Source organism: Schistocerca nitens, chromosome 10 (assembly GCF_023898315.1).
Source record: "Schistocerca nitens isolate TAMUIC-IGC-003100 chromosome 10, iqSchNite1.1, whole genome shotgun sequence".
NCBI lineage: Eukaryota > Metazoa > Arthropoda > Insecta > Orthoptera > Acrididae > Schistocerca > Schistocerca nitens.
Genome location: NC_064623.1, coordinates 193,959,931 through 193,987,777, shown reverse-complemented (window position 1 = coordinate 193,987,777; position 27,847 = coordinate 193,959,931). Strand labels below are relative to the sequence as shown.

The 27,847-nt window shown below is 44.8% G+C and overlaps 1 protein-coding gene across 1 annotated transcript in view; it reads right to left on the bottom strand.

Moving 5' to 3' along the window:
• The window catches only part of LOC126209990 (endothelin-converting enzyme homolog), a 309,515-nt gene that overhangs the window by 225,930 nt on the left and 55,738 nt on the right, over positions 1-27,847 (bottom strand). Inside the window, exon 7 of the mRNA XM_049939099.1 lies at positions 21,858-22,110. Within this exon, the coding sequence (XP_049795056.1) occupies positions 21,858-22,110 (253 nt within the window). The remainder of the gene's footprint in view (positions 1-21,857; positions 22,111-27,847) is intronic.

The window sequence follows — 27,847 nt, the reverse complement described above, 5'->3', positions numbered from 1 at the left end:
TTACGAAAATATTTCATTACGAAAGAATTTTAAAGTTGTATTTTTGAAAACTGGTGTTTGGCTTCTCGGTTAGAGATGAAAAATTTTGTGTTTCACTGTTCTTGGTGAGAATACTCAATTCAATGAACTGTGAATGAAGCCCGACCAACAGGCATTACATGCATTGATCAAAAATGATATTGCATTGAGGATGGCTAGTTTCTAGCTGAAATCTACACTCCTGGAAATTGAAATAAGAACACCGTGAATTCATTGTCCCAGGAAGGGGAAACTTTATTGACACATTCCTGGGGTCAGATACATCACATGATCACACTGACAGAACCACAGGCACATAGACACTGGCAACAGAGCATGCACAATGTCGGCACTAGTACAGTGTATATCCACCTTTCGCAGCAATGCAGGCTGCTATTCTCCCATGGAGACGATCGTAGAGATGCTGGATGTAGTCCTGTGGAACGGCTTGCCATGCCATTTCCACCTGGCGCCTCAGTTGGACCAGCGTTCGTGCTGGACGTGCAGACCGCGTGAGACGACGCTTCATCCAGTCCCAAACATGCTCAATGGGGGACAGATCCGGAGATCTTGCTGGCCAGGGTAGTTGACTTACACCTTGTAGAGCACGTTGGGTGGCACGGGATACATGCGGACGTGCATTGTCCTGTTGGAACAGCAAGTTCCCTTGCCGGTCTAGGAATGGTAGAACGATGGGTTCGATGACGGTTTGGATGTACCGTGCACTATTCAGTGTCCGCTCGACGATCACCAGTGGTGTACGGCCAGTGTAGGAGATCGCTCCCCACACCATGATGCCGGGTGTTGGCCCTGTGTGCCTCGGTCGTATGCAGTCCTGATTGTGGCGCTCACCTGCACGGCGCCAAACACGCATACGACTATCATTGGCACCAAGGCAGAAGCGACTCTCACCGCTGAAGACGACACGTCTCCATTCGTCCCTCCATTCACGCCTGTCGCGACACCACTGGAGGCGGGCTGCACGATGTTGGGGCGTGAGCGGAAGACGGCCTAACAGTGTGCGGGACCGTAGCCCAGCTTCATGGAGACGGTTGCGAATGCTCCTCGCCGATACCCCAGGAGCAACAGTGTCCCTAATTTGCTGGGAAGTGGCGGTGCGGTCCCCTACGGCACTGCGTAGGATCCTACGGTCTTGGCGTGCATCCGTGCGTCGCTGCGTACAGGTCCCAGGTCGACGGGCACGTGCACCTTCCGCCGACCACTGGCGACAACATCGATGTACTGTGGAGACCTCACGCCCCACGTGTTGAGCAATTCGGCGGTACGTCCACCCGGCCTCCCGCATGCCCACTATACGCCCTCGCTCAAAGTCCGTCAACTGCACATACGGTTCACGTCCACGCTGTCGCGGCATGCTACCAGTGTTAAAGACTGCGATGGAGCTCCGTATGCCAAGGCGAACTGGCTGACTCTGACGGCGGCGGTGCACAAATGCTGCGCAGCTAGCGCCATTCGACGGCCAACACCGCGGTTCCTGGTGTGTCCGCTGTGCCGTGCGTGTGATCATTGCTTGTACAGCCCTCTCGCAGTGTCCGGAGCAAGTATGGTGGGTCTGACACACCGGTGTCAATGTGTTCTTTTTTCCATTTCCAGGAGTGTAGATCTGCCAATAAAATTTCAAAAGGACGACTGATAGCTGAAATCTATTATTTACAAGTTTTTAAGTACATTGTTTCAAAATACAGTATGATACCTTAACTATCATTGCCCACAAAAGGTCTGTGGTTGTTATAATAGAAGTACTACATGAAACGTCTAAAAACAGTTTCTTTTTGCTACAAAGCACTGACCAATTTCATATTTTCCGCAATTTTGTACAATCGACTGTCCCTGAGCGCAAAGTTTACATCTTCATACTCAATACACTGACCAAAACTATCATACCGTATATCATTCACTGTCACAGGAACTGCTGTTTTCTTCTTCTTCCGGTCTTGTTGTCCATCCAGCACTCAAGGCCAGGCTTGATCTTCCCAGAAAATGTAGTACATTTGCAATGTTCAAGGTAAGAATTCGCTAATACATTTGTACATCTACTTACATTCGTATCTGCTAAAGACGCACGCTATTCAGAAACTTCTCACCAGAGACAACAGGATATTGCTGTATGTGAGAGCGTAATTGTTGCTTTCAGGCACCGACACCCATCCAAAGACGAAACTTAAACATGTTGCAGAAAACAGTGTACGACTTAGATGTTCCGTGTGAGCAACAAGGGTTAAAATTAATGGGTAAATAGTTAAGAATCATAGATATATGAGGTGTGAGTTAGACCTCTAATCTACATCAATATCTACGTGATTACTCTGCCATTGAGAATTAAGTGCCTGGCTGAGGGTTCAATGAACCACCTTCAAGCTGTCTCTCTACCGTTCCACTCACGAACGCCGCGCGGGAAAAACGAGCACTTACATTTTTCTGTGCGAGCCGTGAGTTCTCTTATTTTATTGTGATTATCATTTCTCCCTATGTAGGTGGGTGCCAACAGAATGTTTTCGCTATCGGAGGAGAAAACTGGTGACTGAAATTTCATGAGAACATCGCCTTTGTTTTAATCATAGCCAATCCAATTCACGTATCATGTCTGTGGCCCTATCTCCCCTGTTTCGCGATAGTACAAAACGAGCCGCCCTTCTTTGAACTTTTTTCAGTATCATGCGTCAGTCCCACCCGATATGGATCCCACACCGCACAGCAGTACTCCAGAACAGGGCGGACAAATTATAGTGTAAGCAGTCTCTTTAGTAGACCTGTTGCGCCTTCGAAGTGTTCTGAAAATGAATCGCAGTCTTTGGTTGGTCATACCCACAACATTATCTATGTGATCGTTCCAACTTAGGTTATTTGTAATTGTAATCCCTAAGTATTTAGTTGAATTTACAGCCTTCACATTTGTGTGACTTATCGCTTAATCGAAATTTAGCTGAGTTCTTTTAGTACATATGTGAATAACTTCCACTTTTCCCACCACACAGATATCTCATCTACACTCCTGGAAATGGAAAAAAGAACACATTGACACCGGTGTGTCAGACCCACCATACTTGCTCCGGACACTGCGAGAGGGCTGTACAAGCAATGATCACACGCACCGCACAGCGGACACACCAGGAACCGCGGTGTTGGCCGTCGAATGGCGCTACCTGCGCAGCATTTGTGCACCGCCGCCGTCAGTGTAAGCCAGTTTGCCGTGGCATACGGAGCTCCATCGCAGTCTTTAACACGGGTAGCATGCCGCGACAGCGTGGACGTGAACCGTATGTGCAGTTGACGGACTTTGAGCGAGGGCGTATAGTGGGCATGCGGGAGGCCGGGTGGACGTACCGCCGAATTGCTCAACACGTGGGGCGTGAGGTCTCCACAGTACATCGATGTTGTCGCCAGTGGTCGGCGGAAGGTGCACGTGCCCGTCGACCTGGGACCGGACCGCAGCGACGCACGGATGCACGCCAAGACCGTAGGATCCTACGCAGTGCCGTAGGGGACCGCACCGCCACTTCCCAGCAAATTAGGGACACTGTTGCTCCTGGGGTATCGGCGAGGACCATTCGCAACCGTCTCCATGAAGCTGGGCTACGGTCCCGCACACCGTTAGGCCGTCTTCCGCTCACGCCCCAACATCGTGCAGCCCGCCTCCAGTGGTGTCGCGACAGGCGTGAATGGAGGGACGAATGGAGACGTGTCGTCTTCAGCGATGAGAGTCGCTTCTGCCTTGGTGCCAATGATGGTCGTATGCGTGTTTGGCGCCGTGCAGGTGAGCGCCACAATCAGGACTGCATACGACCGAGGCACACAGGGCCAACACCCGGCATCATGGTGTGGGGAGCGATCTCCTACACTGGCCGTACACCACTGGTGATCGTCGAGGGGACAATGAATAGTGCACGGTACATCCAAACCGTCATCGAACCCATCGTTCTACCATTCCTAGACCGGCAAGGGAACTTGCTGTTCCAACAGGACAATGCACGTCCGCATGTATCCCGTGCCACCCAACGTGCTCTACAAGGTGTAAGTCAACTACCCTGGCCAGCAAGATCTCCGGATCTGTCCCCAATTGAGCATGTTTGGGACTGGATGAAGCGTCGTCTCACGCGGTCTGCACGTCCAGCACGAACGCTGGTCCAACTGAGGCGCCAGGTGGAAATGGCATGGCAAGCCGTTCCACAGGACTACATTCAGCATCTCTACGATCGTCTCCATGGGAGAATAGCAGCCTGCATTGCTGCGAAAGGTGGATATACACTGTACTAGTGCCGACATTGTGCATGCTCTGTTGCCTGTGTCTATGTGCCTGTGGTTCTGTCAGTGTGATCATGTGATGTATCTGACCCCAGGAATGTGTCAATAAAGTTTCCCCTTCCTGGGACAATGAATTCACGGTGTTCTTATTTCAATTTCCAGGAGTGTAAATCATTTTGCAATTTGTTTTGGTCATATGATGACTTTACAAGACGGTAAATGGCAGCATCGTCTGCAAATAATCTAAGAGGGCTGCTAAGATTGTCTCCTATGTCGTTAATATAGATTAGGAACAATAGAGGGCCTATAACACTTCCTTATGGAATGCCTCTTCAGCTACTGGGTCTGTGAGGGTAGTAGCTCCTATAACAGTATTTAGCGTAGTTTTAATCTGCGAACAGGTAGGATTACAAAGTTTCAGACGATTCAGATCCGTTGTAGTATTCTAATCATAGATCGGTAAGTCATAACTACGAGGGTAAGTCAATTATTTTATATCCTCTCTACTTCGACCATCGTCAGTTATTTTGCTTCCCAAATAGCAAACTACTTTAAGTGTCTCATTTCCTAATCTAACTCCCTCAGCATCACCCGACTTAATTCGACTACATCCTACCTGTATTATCCTCGTTTTGCTTTTGTTGATGTTCATCTTATATCCTCCTTTCAAGACACTGTCCATTCGGTTCAACAGCTCTTCCAAGTCCTTTGCTGTCTCTGAGAGAATTACAATGTCATCGGCGAACCTCAACGTTTTTATTTCTTCTCCGTAGACTTTAATACCTACTCCGAAGTTTTCTTTTGTTTCCTTTACTGCTTGCTCAATATACAGATTGAATTTTTTTGTAATCAAATTTTTTTATAATCAAATAGGAAACTTACAAGAAAGGTCCCGAGTTCGAGTCGCGGTCCGGCACACAGTTTTAATCCGCCAGTAAGTATCAACTTACAAGAACATCATTTATCTATATAGTCTCCTTGAGTTTCAACGCACTTGGTGCATCGTTGTACAAGCTTCCTGATGCCCTCATAAAAGAAGGTTCTCGGTTGAGCTGCGAGCCAGGAATGCACCGCTTCTTTCACTGCTTCGTCCGAGGCAAATCGACGTCCCTTGATGCCTGAGAGGACCAAACAAGTGATAGGCAGAAGGGGCAAGGTTGTGACTATACGGAGGATGGTCCAGTACTTCAAATTTGAGTTTCTGGAGCGTTTCAGCAGTGTGGGCAGCAGTATGCGGTCGGGCATTGTCGTGCAACAACACAACACTTTTTGACAGCAGTCCTCGGCGTTTGCTTCGAATTGCAGGCTTTAGCCTGACAGTAAGCATCTCACTGTAACGTACACTGTTTATTGTTCTGCCCCTTTCCCAATAATGTTCCAGTGCTGGACCTTGTGCGTCGCAAATAACCGTAAGCATAAGTTTTCCTGCGGACAGTTGGGTCTTGAACTTTGTCTTCCACGGCGAATTTGGATAATTCTATTCCATATTCTGCCGTTTAGTCCCCGGCTCGTAATGATGGATCCATGTTTCGTCACCGGTAATGATCCTGTCTAAGGAGGAGGAGGAGGAGATTAGTGTTTAACGTCCCGTCGACAACGAGGTCATTAGAGACGGAGCGCAAGCTCGGGGGAGGGAAGGATGGGGAAGGAAATCGGCCGTGCCCTTTCAAAGGAACCATCCCGGCATTTGCCTGAAGCGATTTAGGGAAATCACGGAAAACCTAAATCAGGATGGCCGGAGACGGGATTGAACCGTCGTCCTCCCGAATGCGAGTCCAGTGTGCTAACCACTGCGCCACCTCGCTCGGTCCTGTCTAAGAAGTTGTCCCCTATGTTAACATAGCGATCCAAACGTTTTTTGCAGATGTCCGAGCGCGTTTGTTTATGCAACTGTGTGAGTTGTTTTGGGACCCATCTTGCATAAACTTTATGAAACCCAAGTCGGTTGTGGATGAGTTCGTGGCAGAACCGTGACTAATTTGCAGAAGATGTGCCACTTCGTCTGTTTAAGACAATCATTTCACTCGAACGCTCAATGGTTTCTTCATTTGTGGCGATAAACGGTAGTCCGGCTCCTTCATCGTGCGTAACACTTCTGCGACCATTTCGGAATTTTGCAATCTACTCGTAGACGCTCCGTTGTGGCAAAACACTGTTCCCGTACTGTGCCTAAAGTCTTAGATGAATTTCGGCCTCTGATACGCCTTTCGACCACAGAAAACGGATCACTGAACATTGCTCTTCTTTGGTGCAAAAAGACGCGGAGCAGCCATGATTAACAGCACGGCAGCGATAACGAAACTAACCTAGCAGCTTGAAAATTGCAAAGATATAACAGCAAATGAACAAAGGATGCGTCATCAACCTAAAACGATGGTACTATGAAAATAGAGTGACCATACATCCCCATTAATCGGGATTGTCCCGTTTTTTGAGGCTCAAAAATTTGTCCCGACTTTTTTTTTTTAACAAGCAATTTGTCCCGATTTTCAAGGATTATTTTCAGACATTTACAAAGTGGTTAAAATATTTTCTGAGTGTCGATTTTATAAACTATCAATTGAAACTGACATTCCGTACGTTGGTACCCCCTGATAATCTACAGCTTACGCACTATAATTGTTGCGTACTCTTATTTTCTTTGTTTTTGCTTCCCATTGTTGTCGGCACTCAGTATCAGTTTCGTGAAGTGCTAGCACGTCGTGGCGATGCCGAAACGAAAATAGAAGTTTTCGGAAGAGCTTCAGAGGAAATTTCCTTGCTTCACTACTACAGACAATGACTATTCAGCAAAATGTGACGTATGTAACTGTGCTGTATCCGTGTCTCATGGTGGTGCTGCAGATCTCAAGTATCATATGGAATCAGAGAAACACAGGAAGAATCTTAGATCGGCAGGTTCCTCGCAAAAAATGACGAGATATTTTGTAATTTCAAATACACAGGAACAGAAAAACGTAGCTGCAGCAGAAGGAACACTGTCATTCCATGTTGTTGAACACCACCAAAGCTATCGTTCTAATGACTGCAGTGTTCAACTAAACAAAAAAAATTTTCCTGATTCTAAGATTGCAGGAAATGTTTCGTGTGGAAGAACAAAGTGTGAAGCAATTATCAACAATATTATAGCTCCGCATTCCCAGAAACAGGAAATAGCTGCTGTAAACAGTGCAAAATACTTTTCAATAGCTACTGATGCTAGCAACCATGGGCTTCAGAAAATTTTTCCTCTGATAGTTCAGTATTTTTCTGTAAGTGAGGGTGGACTGCAGACGAAATTGCTTGATCTTGATGAATTGCAGAACGAAAAGTCCGAAACAATTTCCAATTATCTTTCTCATGTTATACAGTCATTCAAAATCATCTCAAAGTGTGTTGCATTTGGTGCAGACAATACTAACTGTAATTTTGAAGAATAAGGGTAATAATGTTTTCACACATCTGAAAGAAAAATTAAAAAAACCTAACATTGTTGGCATAGGTTGTCCAGCACATGTTGTTCATAACACACTTCAAAGTGCTTGTGATGTTTTACCTGTTGACATTGACTCCATTGTCATGAAGTTGTACAACCATTTTCTTATTTTTTCTATTCGTGTTGCAGAACTCACTGAATTCTGTGAATTTGTTGGTGTCAGTTACAAAAATTTACTTTCCTTTTCCAAAACAAGGTGGCTTTCATTGTTGCCAGCCATAGAAAGGATCTTGAAAATGTATGAACCTTTGAAACCTTCCTTTTTGTCACAGTCTAACTCAAAGTGCTCTGTAATCTTAAAGAGTTTTTTCAGTGATCCTATAAATGAATGTTATTTACTTTTTGTACATTCACAAATGAGTGTTTTCCAACAATCCATTCTCAGCATTGAGAAGCAGAATAATTCCATATGTGAAGTGTTAGCAGTCTTCAATAAAGTTTTGAAAATCTTAATTCAAGGAAACATGAACATTTTGTACCACTAAGTGTAAAAAAACTGCTGAATGATTGTGATGACCAGTCTGTTAAGAAATTTGACATAGCAGTATCAACGTTTTATGATGCTTCAGTAAACTGTTTATCCTCATGGTTACAGGGAATAGCTGAATTTTCTGTATTCTCATGGATGATACTCACAGAGCCACCAGAATGGTCAGTAGTTGAAAATACTTTAATGTGGCTAAATGAAAAGGGCATTCTAGTAAATGACAGCCTCTTATTTGATGAAGCAGTTCATATACAGTCATTTGTAAAACAACAAGTGGAAATAGACAGTGAACAATGGAATCAGTTGATTGCACATGAAAAATGCTGTAGGTTTTTCAGATCTTGCCAGTGTAATGAACTGTTCAGAGAATCGCTTAATATAGCGCAGTACTTCTTTTCACTCCCTGCCCACAACGCAAATGTTGAAAGAGTTTTCAGCTTATTATCGTCACAGTGGACAGATGAGAAGAACAGATTTACGATGAGGAGCGTTAAGTGTATTTTACTTACCTGTTTTAACTTCAGTAAATACAGTTGCACTGACTTCTATTCATACCTATTAGGCAAACCTGAGTTACTGAATGAAATTTCATCTTCAAAGAAATATGATTGCAGTGTGGAATCCACAAAACCATAAATTCCTAGTGTTCACTAAGAACTTTTTTTGTAGTGATTGTTAGTGTATGTCTTTCTACATTCTGTGTTATAAGTGTTATGTTTCTTAATAAGTAAATTTCTGAAAACTTGAAATGTACTTCTTTCCAGTCTTTCCATTCTTTATTTGGTTTTGTACACACACACACATACACACACACACACACACACTGATATCAGTGAAGGCTATATTAACAGAGGAAGAAGAAATGTTAGCATTAAAAGTGATATTTAACGAGAACTAAAAAATTGTCCCACTTTTTGGCCAAGAAAATGTATGAAGGTCCCACTTTCGTCCGAAGAAAATATGGTCACCTTATATGAAACTAAACAAAAATATAACTAAATTGCGGATAATAATTGACTTACCCTCGTACAAATTACCAGTTTTGCGTTAAAAACGACTGCGAGGAGAAAACAGAACAGCATATTGTTGCGCATACAATTTTTGCTCAAAATCATGTACTACGAGAAATAATATGTGAAGATAAACAATTTCATCCAATAGTATACGTGAACTGCAGCCGTGGTTAGAGCAGACTGATAGAAATGAAAAGGGAACCACGCATCTTCTCAGTACAGCAGAGCAACTTTTTCCTCCCAGTCAGTTTTAACAGAAAACCAGTATAGTGTTCTTAAAAAAAAATATGTAGCTTTTGTCGCTCTAAACGTTTATCAGAGCAGCGCGTGAAGATTTGAAGTAAATCAGTCGAGAACTTTTCGACCATTTCGGAAACAACGTTTCAACTTTATACAGTATTTCCTAAGTCGCCAGGCGCATTTACTCTGGTGTTTCAACAGATAATTGCAATTTCGTTCTTGCACTGTGTAGTTGAAATCAGCTCAAACATGTAATGCTCATCACATCTTTCATTGGAAAGAACACACAGAAAATGTTGTGGGGTAGACGAACCAAAGACTGCGTTTCATTGGCTGAGCACTTAGAAGATGTCAGCTGTACTAAAGAGGCTGCCCGCACGACACTTGTCCGTCCTCTTTTGAAATACCGCTGCGCGGTCTCGGATCCTTATCAGATATACTTCACGGATTACATTGAAAAAATTCAAAAAAGGGAAGCACGGTTTGTATTATCGAGAAATAGGGGAGAGAGTGTCATGGACATGATACAGATTTTGAGGTGGAAATCATCAAAACAAATGAGTTTTTCGTTGCGGCGAGATCATCTCACGAAGTTTCAATCACTAGCTTTCTCCTCTGAATATGAAAATATTTTGTCGACGCCGAACTACATATAGAGAAATGATCATTATAAGAAAAGATATATGTGTTCTTTCTTTCCGCGCTGTTCCAGAGTGGAATAATAGAGAATTCGTGTGAAGGCATTTCGATGAACCCTTTGTTAGGCACTTGCGTGTGATTTGCAGATTAGCTGCGTCGATGTAAATCTAAGTAAAACTAAACGGCTTAAAATTAATACAAACAAAATCATAACAAAAGAGGTAATGCTGGGGGTTATCTCTTTTCCCCTTCCGCCGCTCTGTCGGTGCCCATTTGATGGGGGTGGGGGGCTGCATAACGCCACATTACCAATTTCTTGGATTTGCGCATGCTGATCCTGCCCTTAAGGTGGCGTCACCGCCAACGTGAAGTCACGTGACCAATCACAATCTTGAAGGCCTCTATACAGATAGCAGATTTCGTTCCCGGTAGGGCGTTATTTCCTGACGAAGAAGATGGTGATAATCTTGGAAGGCTCGATTGCAACCCTGATCTGATGCGTTCTGAACAACGCGAAGACTTTATACAGGGATGCTTCCATGGAAAACTTCCAAATCGGACCCACCTTTCAGCGAACAAAGCTGTAATGGTTATTTCTGGTAGGGACCCCGTAGCTGCACTTATCTACTTTACTATATGGAAACTACCGGGCAGCAATTTTGAATTAAAAGGATGTCACTGTTTAACGTTCCCATTGTTGTTGTGGCTATGGGGAATATAGTTTTCTTCTTCTTCTTCTCCTTCCTCTTCTTCGGACTGCAGGGCTTGGACATTTCACCTGTACCGTATTCGGCTATTCACTATCATCTCGTTCGGGGTCTTTTTACGCCCCTTCTTAATCTTTTCATTAATATTATAAATATCTAGACGATTCTTTATAGCCTCTCACTTTCTTCAGGATTCTCATTTCTGTTGCTTGTAGCTTGCTTTTACCGCATCGTTTAGGGATCCATTACTGAGTTCCGTACAGCAATACGGTAAAGCCATGGTTTTACAAAATTTTAATTTTTCCCCCTTTATAAATATTATGTTTATCACTCTTCACACTGATTGATATTTGCAAACCTTACATTCTATATCCTTGTCCGTATTATGACTTATATCATACCCTAAAAAATAACAAAGCTGGAGATCTGCTCATGTGGGGGATTATGAATCATTATTTTTGAGGAGGTAAAGTATTTCTCATGATGAGACGTAACTGCAGTTTTCGTTATTGATATGCGAAAGTTATGTTCTCTTTTTACTAACTGATGTAGTTTGTAGACTTCTTGCAGTTCATCTTTCTTTCAAAATTGTGCTATTAGCTGCACACTTAAGGATATTAACATTCATTTCTATTAATCTGTACGATCAGATTTACTGTCTGCAGTTCTTAATCAAATCATTTATACAGACATTACATAAGGTTGGTGAGGGTTGCAGCCTTATTGGTAGCGATATCTTCAGTTTTATTTTTGCCTACTTTTATTATTACTTTCATCTCCATCTATAAGCCTTTTATAGCTTCCCTAAAGTGTGTAGGATATGAGCTTATAAACGGTATGTCCCACAGTTTTCTTCTGTTCACATTGTTTCAAGCTTTTTCTAATTCAACACATTTGCATGATTCAATAGAGGGAAAAAGAATTACCATGTTCGATTTAGAGGCTTCCAGTCTAACCATTACATGTGTCTCATACATAATACACCTATTAGAAGTGCAGCATGTTCATCTTAGGCCCATGTCTTTCTGACGTCAATTGAAGAGTGGAATGTCAAATGTCTAAGCTCCATTTCTCAGCAAAACAAGTTTTCAGTTCTGTTGTGTTCTCGGTATTCTGTTGCTTGTCCATTGGCATTTTTCAAGTGATAAATCATGGAGAAAATGTTTCAGATATTCAATTAGATGATGCATGCTTTTTGTGTCAAGTATTGCTTTGCCCTGGAGTTCCAAGCGTCACGCATCGAGATGTCCGCCGTTTAGTTAATGCACAGATTGTTTTGTCAGCTAAAGCATGACCCCATTCCATATAATTCCAACGCGTACAACCGACTTCTTTGATTTTAACGATATATTCCAGTCAAAACTGTCAAAGACTTTTTCTAAACGCTGTAATCGCGTGTTCCTACAGTTCGTCAGACCCCAAACCGACCTCCCTAAAGGATGGTGCCTGCCAGTATTTCTATACGTTGGATTATATTCACACCTGATCAGAACCTGCCTCGTCATGTTTTTTATTTGCGAAGCTAGGAGCAGAAAATTTAAACAAAGGGTAATTTTATACATAATCAAGAGCTTATTATCACCTCTATCATCACTGTCGTGGTCATTATCATTACCATTTTCCATCCACTGGTAGATGGACCAGCCCACTAGACTCTTCCGTATACTACGGTCTAGATCTAAATTCTGTAAGGGGGGGGGAGGGGAGGGGGGGATGGCAAAAGGAAAACAGCAACGTTTAGACTTGTGCTGGTGGAATGTAATATTCAACATACCAAGAACAGGTAGTCGTCTCTGGAATAAAAAAGTGCTTAGACGAGCAGAGCAGACCATGAACCTACTCCAAACAGATTTTTACAGGGAGGAACATCGTTAGCTATACCTGCTTCATTCTATTGAGCGGTTCTATAGGGTCCGCCACGAATTTTTTTTCTTGTACCAACTTCTTCGTATGAGAGTAGCACTTACACCCTATGTACTGTCCGCCCCGGTAGCTGAGTGGTCAGCGTGACAGACTGTCAATCCTAAGGGCCCGGGTTCGATTTCCGGCTGGGTCGTAGATTTTCTCCGCTCAGGGACTGGGTGTTGTCCTAATCATCATCATTTCATCCCCATCGACGCGCAGGTCGCGGAAGTGGCGTCAAATCGAAAGACCTGCACCAGGCAAACGGTCTACCCGACTGGAGGCCCTAGCCACACGACATTCCCACTTCCATTTACGCTATGTATTCAACCATTTGTTGGATGAATTCCAATCTCTGTCTTCCCCTACTGTTTTCACACTCTACAGCTCCCTCTAGTACTATGGAAGTGACTCACTCATATTTTAACACTTGTCCTGTCATGCTGTTCCTTCTTCTTTCCAGGATTTTCGATATGTTCCTTTCTTAGCTGATTCCTTGCAGAACCCCTTCACTTCTTATCAGTCCACCAAACTTTCTACAGCCACCTATAGCACCACGCCTCAACGACTTTGATTCTCTTCTGTTACGGTTTTCTTATAGTCCACGATTCACTTTCACACAGTTTTCTTTCTTTCTGTGGGCCTTGTCCCGCTTCAACGCGGGGACGGCCGTGTTATTACGGATTTGGCAGTGTTAGGTGCAGACGATGGCTGGATGCCATTCCTGACCCCACCCTGAACACCCTGGGACGTATGTAGTGTACCCCAGCTGTCTGAGTCTCGTGTAAGCCATGAAAGAGTGCAAACGTCTTCAAATGTCTGTGAGTTGTGTAACTTTGGCAAAACGTGGGGACCAGCCCGGTATTCACTTATCGGAATGTGGAAAACCGCCTAAAAGCCACATCCAGCCTGGCCGGCATACCAGTCCTCGTCGTTAATCCGCTGGGCGGATTCGATCGGGAGCTGGCGCGCCTACCCGAGTCCAGGAAGCACCGCATTAGGGCTTTCGGCTACCCTGGCGGGTATTCACTTTCACGCAGTCCTGTGCGCTAAACAAACGTTCTCAGATATTGTTCCTCAGCTTAAGGACGGTATTTGATACAAGCATTCTCCTCTCGACCTGGAATGCCCTCTGTGATAATCTGCTTTTCATGTCTCCTTGCCTCGTCCGTCAAATGTTATTTTGCCTCCAAGGTAGCGGAAACCATCTACTTCTTGGTTCTCAGTTTTCATGCTACACTTCTCGCTACTATCGTTTCTGCTGCTTCTAATTGCTTTTGTTATTTTCTGCTAGACTCTCAATCTACATTCTGCACTCAGTTGACTTTTCATTCTATTCTACAGCTCCTGTAATTCTTCTCCACTTTCACTAAGGATGTGGTCAGTGAATCATATTATCGATATTTTTTCTTCCTGAATTTTAATCCCAGTCTTGAACATTTCCTTTGCTACTGTCATTCCTTCATCGATGTGTAGATTGAACAGTGGGGGCAAACCGGTACATCTCTATCTTAGATCCTTCATAATACGAGTATTTGCTTCTGGGTCTTCTCCTCCTATTGTTTCCTGTTGGTTGTTGTGCGCATTGTATATTATACGTCTTTCAATATAGCTTACTCATATTTTTCTGAGAATTTCTAACATTTTTCACTACTTTATATTGTCAGTACTCTGACAGATAGAATTATTGGGGGGGGGGGGGGGGGCTGAGGAGAGGTGCGGGGGGGGGGGGGGGGGACAGACAGGAAGATCGATACAGGAGTTCATGGATGAAATTAAAGGTGCCAGAAGATGCGAGAGCATTAAGAGACTGCCATTAGGAAAAAACACACTTCGCGAAACACTCCCAATGAACATCCTACAGCAGAGCGCCAAACAGGGCGACTGACAAAGCATAGATTTTGCTGCCTCGGATGACTTCAAATTTCGTCAAATAATTTTGAACGGTCTCTAGTGTTTCCACCCTATACAGGGCGATGTTTTAATGTGTTATTCTACAAGTAAAACTAAAGAGAAAGTTCATATAAACATAGGTCCGTTAATGTTTAGTTACAGAGTTACAGACAATAAAAGGTTTTGCCTGAAATTTAGCAAATCAAATGGTTCAAATGGATCTGAGCACTATGGGCCTTAACATCTGAGGTCATCAGTCCCCTAGACATAGAACTGCTTAAACCTAACGTTAAGAACAGCACACACATCCATGCCCGAGGCAGGATCGAACCTGCGGCTTTTCCGGACTGAAGTGCCTAGAACCGCTCGGTCACAGCGTCCGGCGAAATTTAGCAACTTTGCTAATATGAAACTGTCGTAAAACTGTACGAGGTTAAAGCAAAGCACGATTTCCATTTATTTGGTTCTTATTGGTCTGGTAAATCTAATAAAACATGTCTCAGACGTGTATCTGCAGTAGTTTTCCAAAACATCCAGAGAAGCAAAATTTCTAATTTATTAAGTACTTGGCCCAATTTGTTTTTTAAATTCCAGACAATGGCACAAAGTTTTCAACAGATGCTGTAGAGAATTTAATTCTGGAAGAATGATGGTAATAACGTTAACTGAAACTGCATGAATGTGTCAGATAATCTGTTTTTATTAATGCCATAGCACACGTGAATTCATGTTAAACCGGAAAGAACAAAGCTCGGTGTTAAGGAAGTTGTACAGTGTACATATAATTTTTACAATCCATTCACAATAAATATTTTAAAATGTCTCCACCGAGTTCAATATATTTAGCTGCACGCGTATGAACAGATTCTGTTGCTTGTTTCAGTTTCATAGGGTTGTTCTTAATTTTGTATTGCATTCATAATGCGAGCAAGTAATGCCTCACGTGTATTGACTTTGCCTTCATAACCTATGTCTTTCATCCACACCCATACACAAAAATCCATTGGTGCTAAATTGATCGGTCTGGGTGGCCACAGATGTGTAGCTACACGACCAATACATTTCTGGGGGCCGGCCGCGGTGGCCGTGCGGTTCTGGCGCTGCAGTCCGGAACCGCGGGACTGCTACGGTCGCAGGTTCGAATCCTGCCTCGGGCATGGGTGTGTGTGATGTCCTTAGGTTAGTTAGGTTTAAGTAGTTCTAAGTTCTAGGGGACTTATGACCTAAGGTGTTGAGTCCCATAGTGCTCAGAGCCATTTGAACCATTTCTGGGGAAAATGTTCATTTAAATGTGTAGTGGCGGTATTGGTGAAATTTGGAGGCCGCCGCCATGTTGAAAATACATTTACAATTGCGTAGCAAGTGGAACATTTTCGAGCAAACGGAGCATTTCTTCTTGAAGGAATTATAAGTACGTCTCGCCAATTAGACGTCCTGGAGAAAGTGTGTGCTGCTTATACCACACCACACATTTATGTTAAATTGTTGCTGGAAATTGCGTTGCGCTGTTGTATTTGGGTTTGCTTCAGACCGTACGTGCTCATTATGTAAGCTGTTTATACCATTTCCAATAAACTGTGCCTCATCAGTAAATGAAACGTACACTCCTGGAAATGGAAAAAAGAACACATTGACACCGGTGTGTCAGACCCACCATACTTGCTCCGGACACTGCGAGAGGGCTGTACAAGCAATGATCACACGCACGGCACAGCGGACACACCAGGAACCGCGGTGTTGGCCGTCGAATGGCGCTAGCTGCTCAGCATTTGTGCACCGCCGCCGTCAGTGTCAGCCAGTTTGCCGTGGCATACGGAGCTCCATCGCAGTCTTAAACACTGGAAGCATGCCGCGACAGCGTGGACGTGAACCGTATGTGCAGTTGACGGACTTTGAGCGAGGGCGTATAGTGGGCATGCGGGAGGCCGGGTGGACGTACCGCCGAATTGCTCAACACGTGGGGCGTGAGGTCTCCACAGTACATCGATGTTGTCGCCAGTGGTCGGCGGAAGGTGCACGTGCCCGTCGACCTGGGACCGGACCGCAGCGACGCACGGATGCACGCCAAGACCGTAGGATCCTACGCAGTGCCGTAGGGGACCACACCGCCACTTCCCAGCAAATTAGGGACACTGTTGCTCCTGGGGTATCGGCGAGGACCATTCGCAACCGTCTCCATGAAGCTGGGCTACGGTCCCGCACACCGTTAGGCCGTCTTCCGCTCACGCCCCAACATCGTGCAGCCCGCCTCCAGTGGTGTTGCGACAGGCGTGAATGGAGGGACGAATGGAGACGTGTCGTCTTCAGCGATGAGAGTCGCTTCTGCCTTGGTGCCAATGATGGTCGTATGCGTGTTTGGCGCCGTGCAGGTGAGCGCCACAATCAGGACTGCATACGACCGAGGCACACAGGGCCAACACCCGGCATCATGGTGTGGGGAGCGATCTCCTACAATGGCCGTACACCACTGGTAATCGTCGAGGGGACACTGAATAGTGCACAGTACATCCAAACCGTCATCGAACCCATCGTTCTACCATTCCTAGACCGGCAAGGGAACTTGCTGTTCCAACAGAACAATGCACGTCCGCATGTATCCCGTGCCACCCAACGTGCTCTAGAAGGTGTAAGTCAACTACCCTGGCCAGCAAGATCTCCGGATCTGTCCCCCATTGAGCATGTTTGGGACTGGATGAAGCGTCGTCTCACGCGGTCTGCACGTCCAGCACGAACGCTGTTCCAACTGAGGCGCCAGGTGGAAATGGCATGGCAAGCCGTTCCACAGGACTACATCCAGCATCCCTACGATCGTCTCCATGGGAGAATAGCAGCCTGCATTGCTGTGAAAGGTGGATATACACTGTACTAGTGCCGACTTTGTGCATGCTCTGTTGCCTGTGTCTATGTGCGTGTGGTTCTGTCAGTGTGATCATATGATGTATCTGACCCCAGGAATGTGTCAATAAAGTTTCCCCTTCCTGGGACAATGAATTCACGGTGTTCTTATTTCAATTTCCAGGAGTGTATAATCCACCATGTTTAATCAAATCTATATTAATCCCGTTAGGTCCTAGGCATTTCTTGCATTTTTGTGTTGTTTAATTATTATATTTTCCATTTCATGTAAGGTAGTTAAATTTGTGTTAACATAATCCATACTAATATTATAAGTGCGAGAGTAACTCTGTTACAGTTTTACGACTAAACCGTTGAACCGTTTTTGATGAAATGTAATTTGAAGATAGTCTGAACACTGAGGGGGAACATGCGCTACTTCAGAACGTGTGTAGCACATTTATTGCTTTCAAGAATTTAACGCCAAATATGGAACGATAATTACTCTTTGAAACAGCTGTTTACTCTCTGACTTTTGATTTTTATCGTGTGTGTGAAAATGGTTTTATTGTTTCGTATATATTACATAACACGATTCAGACCATTGAATTCAATGCTTGTACAGTCCTCAACGTGTTTAATCGCTACTCATACTAATATCGCTGACAAGGCCATCGCATTTTAGCCGCTGAGCGTCACGTGTCTCATAGCTTCTGAGAAGCTTGAAGATTCATACAACAGCGTCATTTTCAATGCTGTACGACAAAATAGAGAGACGTTGTGCCTTTATATGTAGAATGTCGAAGGCTTTTAGTGAGGCTGCATTTGATTATGACATTCGAGAGTAGGTGTGGGTAACAAGCAGACAAGTGAGGGTAGCTGACGCTATTGCGTGTACAACTATTATTAAACTTGAGCTGCTGCAAGCTACAAATTATTTGTTTTCCTTCTTCGTAATTTAAACTCTTTTTAATAATTTTAGAAAGTCCATATTTTCTTTCAGTTCCCGTCACTCATCTGATACCAAACTAAAGCTTCAACGGTTTTTTTTTTCCATTCGGGGCTGGGTGTTTGTGTTGTCCGTATCGCCCTTTTATCATTATAGAATACCTAGTCGCTGAAGAGACGACAAATAAAAATACGACGTAAAGATGGGGAAGCAGGGAATGGAACATCATCTTTTTAAGCCGGTGACTATACACCATATCAAAAAAATATTAAATTTGTTACTTAATGCACATGCTGCACTATGTACAGATGCCAACGCCCCTGTTGAAGTACGAGTATTTGGAGGAGTTCGCACATCTTGGGCTACACTTACCCCAACAGGTGGACACGTGATTGAAACTGACATTATGGCACGTGCAATAGGTGACTTACTCACCACGACTCATCATAACAGAACTGCTGATGTGCAAGTGCAGCCATGGGTAAGAGCTGGTCAGTCATATTTTCACAATGACCACTCATCTTTTCGTCTTTGCATTATATAACAGCCCGGAGACCTGTTCGAAACTGCCAGCCGGTGTGGCCGAGCGGTTCTAGGCGCTTCAGTCTGGAATCGCGCGACCGCTACGGTCGCTGGTTCGAATCCTACCTCGGGCATGGATGTGTATCTTGTGCTTCGGTTAGTTAGGTTTAAGTAGTTCTAAGTTCTAGGGGACTGATGACCACAGATGTTAAGTCCCATAGTGCTCAGAGCCATTTGTGTTACTGCCGATTAGTATTCAACCAGTTGCACAAATCCAAGCGAAGGGCAGGATCTTCCGGGTGCAAATGATGCACTTTTTGTTTATGGTAAGGACACAGATTATTGTACTTCAGTGTACGCCATACCTTAGATTGTGAAATGACTAATCGTTAAGAGATACGTCGTTTACTGGTACCCGGGCTACGTTGAGCAGCATCCATAATACCTTCATCATCGTATTTCACGTATGGAGCTCTCGTACTGATTATGAACGCTCCCGTAACATTCGAAATACTCCACTAATGGTTCGTGCATTCGGAGTCCTCCGAGTTGGATAACGTACGCGATATTCCTTAACTGCAGTCGTAGGATTACCATCACATTTGCCGTAAATAAACACCATATCGGCGTATTCCTCTGTCGTAACTTTGAAAGGCATCCCTATTTCATAAATAATCTACAAACTACAACAGTTGCTATATGGTTTCACTGAAATGCACTGTTGTTATATGTTCTTTCACTGAACAATACAAATAACTGACTCGTTTCAAGGTCAGGTACGTCTGAAACAATTCACTAACTGTTGCCAACAATGACATAAACGTTTCTACATTGTCAATCGAAAGTAAACAAATTTACTTGCATGATAATCTTTGCTTCTCTGGATGTTCTGGAAAACTACTGCAGATACGCGTCTGGGACGTATTTTATTAGATTCAACAGACCAACAACAAAATAAACGGAAATTATGCTTTAATTTTACATCGTACAGTTTCGCGATGGCTTCATATTATCGGAGTTGCTAAATGTGAGGCAAAATCTTTTGTTAGCCTTAACCCCGTAACTAAACATTTGCTGTCCACAGCTCGTGGTCGTGCGCTAGCGTTCTCGCTTTCCACGCCCGGGTTCCCGGGTTCGATTCCCGGCGGGGTCAGGGATTTTCTCTGCTTCGTGATGACTGGGTGTTGTGTGATGTCCTTAGGTTAGTTAGGTTTAAGTAGTTCTAAGTTCTTGGGGACTGATGACCATAGATGTTAAGTCACATAGTGCTCAGAGCCATTTGAACCATTTTTTGTAAACATTTGCGGACCTATGTTTACATGAACTTTTGTCTTTAGTTTTACATGTAGAATAACATATTAAAATATTTTCATATCTTCGTGACTCAGCCTGTATACTAGAAAAAAAACTGCGGTCGCGCTCGACTCAAAGGAAGTCAGATCACGCTCGCTGGGATTGCATCGCGTAACGTCCTTAGAGAAGTTTTTATTCGTCGGCCTGGTGTCATCCGTGTGCTAGGTTGTCAAGGAAGGTGTTATTTGTATGTTTCGCAGTGCAGAGCAAACTGTCGCTTTCGACCACGAGTTGTGTGTACATGATCGCTCCAAGGGAAGGGGTGGTTTCACTGACGCCCTCTATGCCGCCCCTTTTGCGTCGATTAGGATCGGCGGTGTGTGTGGAAATGTTTTCCTCGGCCCCCATAAGAAAACAGCGTGATTTCAACACTGGGCCTCACGGTTCTGACGTCTGTCGCAGAGGTGTCAAGAGAGTGACTGACATTAGGCAAGGTGTAGGTGGTGTGGGGTTGTGACGACCTTGCGTGTGACCACATTCACGTTCACACTCGGTGGATTAATGGCGAAATTTGGTGCCAGAGTGACGTCAGTAACCGACCTTTCTACTCGTGTGAACCTCAGAGCACTGGCCTTTTTTCCACATGAAATTTGGTGCCAGTGTGACGTCAGTAACCCACCTTTCTACTCGTGTGAACCTCAGAGCACTGGCCTTTTTTCCACATGAAATTTGGTGCCAGTGTGTCGTCAGTAACCCACCTTTCTACTCGTGTGAACCTCAGAGCACTGGCCTTTTTTCCACATGAAATTTGGTGCCAGTGTGTCGTCAGTAACCCACCATTCTACTCGTGTGAACCTCAGAGCACTGGCCTTTTTTCCACATGAAATTTGGTGCCAGTGTGACGTCAGTAACCCACCTTTCTACTCGTGTGAACCTCAGAGCACTGGCCTTTTTTCCACATGAAATTTGGTGCCAGTGTGACGTCAGTAACCCACCTTTCTACTCGTGTGAACCTCAGAGCACTGGCCTTTTTTCCACATGAAATTTGGTGCCAGTGTGACGTCAGTAACCCACCTTTCTACTCGTGTGAACCTCAGAGCACTGGCCTTTTTTCCACATGAAATTTGGTGCCAGTGTGACGTCAGTAACCCACCTTTCTACTCGTGTGAACCTCAGAGCACTGGCCTTTTTTCCACATGAAATTTGGTGCCAGTGTGTCGTCAGTAACCCACCTTTCTACTCGTGTGAACCTCAGAGCACTGGCCTTTTTTCCACATGAAATTTGGTGCCAGTGTGACATCACTAAGCCACCTATCTACTCGTGTGAACCTCAGAGCACTGGCCTTTTTTCCACATGTGTCGACATCTTGCTGTTTGAAACCTCGCAGAACCTGAGAGTAACGTCAGCGGTGCCACGCCTTTGGACCATTGCAGAGGAAGATTGTAGGCCCCTTAGAGCCTAATTCAGAATTTCTGCGTCACAGTGGGATAATTGAAAGGATTTCTTTAAATAAAAGATGACCATTTAGCTGTGTTCCGCAGTGTATGAGCGAGCCCACCAGGAGAAGATGAAGCGACATGCTGTCAGGAACAGGACAAAGGGTGCAGGCTGGCGACTCACGAGGGCAGCGGCGACTTGCTTGCGGGCCGCCCCAGCATGATGGTGTTGACGGAGCGGTTGTGGAGGTCCCAGTAGACGCCGACGCCGAACAGCGTCTCGTAGGCGAGCAGGCGCCGCGTGCGGCCCATCACCGCCGACCACGACGACTGGGCGGGCACCGCGCCCCCTCCCAGTGGTGCTGGAGCCTCCAGCTCCAGACCGACAGACTCCATGGCGTGCTTGGCTGGGCTCAGGCCGCGGCTCTCCAGCGTCTCTGCAATCCAGCCAGATCCCTTACTTTTTGGTGCAACACTGTGCATTCGTGGTAGGTTGAACTGTGTACCACATCCAAACTGCAACCAAGATACAAGACGTATTTAAAAAATAATGAACATGAGGGTATTTCGGAAAGTAAAGATACATCTACGCCAGAGGAACAGAAGAGTTTTGGCGAGCAAGTTGGCAACACTGGTGTTAACCTTGAACCGTTAGCTTTCTCCTCGCGGTTGTTCGGCAGTTGAACGTTGCCTCTGGTTGGAATAGGTCGTGCTTAAAATGGCTGCGGCGATTCAGAATCCCGCCAAATGCGCTCCGTCATACGTTTTCTTCATGCAGAAGGTCAGCGACCAGCGGATATTCACAAAGAAATTGTTTCTGTTTATGCGAACATTTTGAATCGACAAAATGTTAAGAAATGGTGTCGTCATTTCTCTGACGGTAGGACCGATGTTCATGACGAACAAAGAACAGGTCGGCAATCTGTGATCTCTGATGCCCTTCTTCGGAGAACGGAGGAAGCAATTCGTGCGAACAGATGTCTCACATTGAAAGAATTGCTTCAGATCATACTGGACGTGTCAATGGCAACTCTTTATGACGTTGTGACTGTCAAGTTAGGGTATAGGAAATTGTGTGCGCGCTGGGTTCCAAAACTGTTAACGGAAGAACACAAAAAGAAAAGGATGGGCTTTGGACTCGACTGCCTCACATGCTATGCTGAAGCAGGTGATGAGTTCCTCGATCACATTGTGACAGGCGATGAGACGTGGGTTTATCGCCATACACCTGAATCCAAGCAACAATCAATGCAATGGCGCCATTCGAATTCACCAAAAGCCAAGAAATGCAAAACGTCGATTTCAGCGAAGAAAATCATGGCTTCTGTTTTTTGGTACAGACAAGGCAAGCTTCCGTTGGAATTTATGCCTCCTGGAACGACAATTAATGCTGCTGCATATTGCCAGACTTCGAAACGTCTTCGAAGGGCAATTCAAAACAAACGCAGGGGAATGCTGACAAGTGGAGTCCGCTTGCTTCGTGACAACGCTCGGCCTCACACAGCACTCCTAACCAAAGCGCTACTCGAAGAATTCAAATGGGACGTATTGGACCAACCGCCATACAGCCCGGACCTTGCACCCACAAGCTTCCATGTCTCCCGTTACCTGAAGTCACGTCTTGGTGGAAAATCATTCCACGACGATGAAGAGATCAAAGATGAAGTTGAAATGTGGTTCAGACAACAGGCGGCAACCTTCCATGACTGTAGGATACAAAAGCTTCTGCAACGATATAACAAATGTTTGGATAACGGGGGTGATTATGTCTAAAAATAACAAATAATCCAATTAATAAGATGTAACTGCCGTTTTCTAAATAAATGACTGCGAGCCATTGTATCTTTACTTTTCCAAATAGTGACAGGGCCAAATATCTCACGAAAACAATGCATCAAACGACAAAACTACAAAGAACGAAACTCGTCTAGCTTGAAGGCGGAAACCAGATGGCTGTATGGTTGGCCCGCTAGATGGCGCTGCCATAGGTTAAATGGATATCAACTGCGTTTTTTAAATGGGACCCCCCATTTTTATTACATATTCGTGTAGTACGTGAAGAAATATGAATGTTTTAGTTGGACCACTTTTTTCGCTCTGTGGTAGATGGCGCTGTAGTAGTCACAAACGTATAAGCACGTGGTATCACGTAACATTCTGCCAGTGCTGACGGTATTTGCTTCGTGATACATTACCCGTCTTAAAATGGACCGTTATATATTCTATGTGATCAAAAGTATCTGGATACCCTCAAAAACATACGTTTTTGATATTAGGTGCATTGTGCTGCCACCTACTGACAGGTACTCCACATCAGTGACCTCAGCAGTCGTTAGACATGATGAGAAAGCAGAATGGGGCGCTCCGCGGAACTCGCAGGCTTTGAACGTTGTCAGGTGATTGGGTGTCACTTGTGTCATACGTCTGCACGCGAGGTTTCCACACTCCTACCCCAAAAGCGTATAGGCCGACCTCGTTTGTTGACTGTCAGAGACCGCTGATAGTTGAAGAGGGTCGTAATGTGTAATAGGTAGACATCCATCCAGACCATCACACAGGAATTCCAAACTGCATCAGGATCCACCGGAAGTACTACGACAATTAGGTGGGAGGTGAGAAAAGTAAGATTTCATGGTCGAGGGGCTGAAGCCACACATCATGCCGGTAAATGCCAAACGACGCCTCGCTTGGTGTAAGGAGCGTAAACATTGGACGATTGAACAGTGGAAAACGTTGTGTGGCTTGACGAATCACGGTACACAATGCGGCGATCCGGCAGCAGGGGGTGGGTACAGCGAATGCCCGGTGAACGTCATCTGCCAGCGTGCACAGTGCCAACAGTAAAATTCGGAGGCGATGATGATATGGTGTTGTCGTGTTTTTCATGGAGAGGGGCTTGCACCACTTGTTTTGCGTGGCTCTATCACAGCACAGGCCTACATTGATGTTTTAAGCACGTTCTTGCTTCCCATTGTTGTAGAGCGATTCGGGGATGGCGACTGCATCTTCCAACACGATCGAGCATCTGTTCATAATGCACGGCCTGTGGCGGAGTGGTTACATGACAATAACATCCCTGTAATGGACTGGCCTGCATAGAGCCCTGTCCCTGTTTTGGAAGCCGACTTCATGACAGGTTTCACCGATAGACATCGATACTTCTGAGTGCAGCACTCCGTGAAGGATGGGCTGCCATTCCCCAAAAATCCTTCGAGCACCTCATTGAACGTATGGCTGCGAGAGTGAAAGCTGTCGTCAAGGCTATGGGTGGGGCAACACCATATTCTAGCATTACCGATGGAGGTTGCCACGAACTTGTAAGTCATTTTCAGCCAGGTGTCTGAATACTTTTAATCACATAGTATTGAACTGAAGAGGTACGAAACGTCTTAACACCCGAACTGGTTGGAATTTTTATATGCTGGTATGGGATAACGTAGGCTGGGTGACGCTCACCATCTTTATCTACGCCCAAGGTCCGATGCCGATCGAATTCCTCGAGTACGGTGAAACCTTTAATAGCGACGTCTACTGCGAGACACTCTGTAGCCTACATACGTCTATCAACAGCAAAAGGCCTGGGCTGCTCACAGAGGGAATGGTTCTGCTCCACGATAATGTGCATTCTCACGTCTCCCCAACGTCACACAAACTGTGATGGCCAAGGTCAAGTGGAACAGTTTGAGCATCTGCCTTACAGCCCGGACATGTCACCCTGCGACTCCCATGTGTTTCTTGCTCTTCAAAAGCAACTCAGAGGAAGCGATCTCGGACGACCAACTGAAAGACAATGGAGAACTGGCTCCTGCCACAGGCACAAGAATTCTGGGAACAGTGAATCCTTCGGTCAGTCAGGTCTCTGGTGATTACTTTTAATAAAGATTGAGTTACAGGAACAGTATTGTTTTGCACCTTTTCTTTTAAACACCCCTCATATATACGTGCTACAGAAAGGTAGCCTAATACCACTTTGCAGCGTAACCCACACCATTTGGCTGATAATTTTTTTCTGCCGGACTGCATCTCTTGCCTTGCACCAGTTGTGCGCGTTCTGTGTTACGTAAGCTCATGGTCAGACCAGTTGTAAGCTACGGATGAGGAACATGGGCACTAACAAGTACTGATGAGCAGCAGCTGAAGACATTTGAACTTGGGGTTCTGCAACAAGATCTACGTGGCAGTTGAGGATAACAATGATACAGAACGAACAATGAGCTGGATCGCTGCGTACAAGGAGCTGACATAGCAAAAATAAGAAAATGGAGAAGAGTAGCCTTGCTTGGACATGTCGTTAGGACGAATTCTGGAAGAAAAAGAGGTATTTGAATGAAGGAAGGCCACGAAACCCTTGGATACACTACGTGAAAGAAGGTATGAAATGTCTTTAGAGGCGGAGGATGGCGGATAACCGCTCTGGGGAGTCAGAACAGCTGAAACCTGTTGAGGAGACTGAAACCCACGCAGCGTTGTCACGCCATGAGAAGATTGACAGATTGACAGTTGTGGCACTTGACCAAAGATCATACATACAGCTAAAAATGATAACGTCAAAACCACGGCAAATGTAATGATCGAGCGTCTTTGGCCAACTGTCACATCCGTCAGTCCGTTGACTCTGACAATAAAACGTCAATTAATAAAAATTATGAGAAAGGTCGATGAACAACAGCAAAAAACCTCAGACAGCTTGCAGCATAAGAGTCCTAAATCGACACCACGTTGTAATACAATATCACTGACGATATAGGAAGGTAAACGCAAAATTCGTATACATCGAAATAATCAGTAAGTAGTTGCACAAAATAAATTTAATTTCTTACCTACTATCACAGTGCCATTTTCAGAAGGTTATACGTATCGCATTATTTGCGATTGTTCAGCAATAAGATTCATACACCAAAATGCCGTGGCACTGAAAAATACAACAGCAATGAGTAATGGAATAATGAATCCATTACTACAATAAATGCGTGAAACCGATGAAGATTAATTTTCTCAGCTGGTTGCTGGTTATTTGGCTATGTACAACAACAGTTGCTGAGGTGGATAAAACACCAGATTTATGTATCTGAAAATACGATCAATCAACACTATAATAAAATAAAAAATGTTATGTAACTTTCGCAGATGGTCTGAATGTGGCTTTCTAGCCGAAATGGATGCATCGCAGTGAAAACACTAAACTACTGTAGCAGCAGTCCATTTAATTACACACTTTATAAGTATCTTTAAACAAGAATGTTCAGGATGGAAAGAGATGTAGTTGGTCTTACACAAGGTGGCCAAAAGTCGTGGGGAACCATCGGATAATGTGTGGATATGTCTTTTGCCCATGGTTTGCATATCCCCATATTATCGTAAAACGAGACTGTTAGTTGGTATGTGAAAGTAAGCTACCACTTAACAGAAACTACTTTCGGTGATAAACAGTTCTCTTCCCGCCACCTACTTGCTTTTTACACAAGTGTGTTTCGTGACTGTAACTGCACCAATATTCGAACGTCGTTTACGGAAATTGAAAATTTGTGGTAAGTTGCTTGGTTCAAATGGCTCTAAGCCATTTACATCTGAGGTCATCAGTCCCCTAGATTTAGAACTACGTAAACGTAACTAACCTAAGGACATCATATACATCCATGTCCGAGGCAAGATTCGAACCTGTGACCGTAGCAATGGCGCGGATGGTAAGTTGCTATGGGACCAAACAACAGAGGTCATCGGGCCCTAGGCTTATACACTACTTAATCTAACTTAAACTAAATTCTATATTACGCTAAGGATAACACACACACCCATGCCCGAGGGAGGACTCGAACCTCCTACGGGTGGGCATGGGGAGGGGGTGGGGGGAGCTGCGAACCGTGACAAGGTGCCTTAAACAGCGCGGCGACTCCGCGCGGTGTCGTTTACGGAACGTCTTCAACTGAGACAACAGGTTTCGCGACTGTTAGTCATTCATTTTATCTTCTGACGCATCTCTTTCACTTTTACACCTAATCGCCGTTCACGCACAAGCACATTTTGTTGTGTTTGCTAGCTTCTCTCCCACTCTGCGTAGAAGCTTCCGTCTGGCCACTGGACATTGGTAGTCTGGACTCCTCCCCGTCTTCGCAATGTTGTCAACGAAGTGCGCCGGCCGTAGTGGCCGAGCGGTTCTACGCGCTACAGACTGGA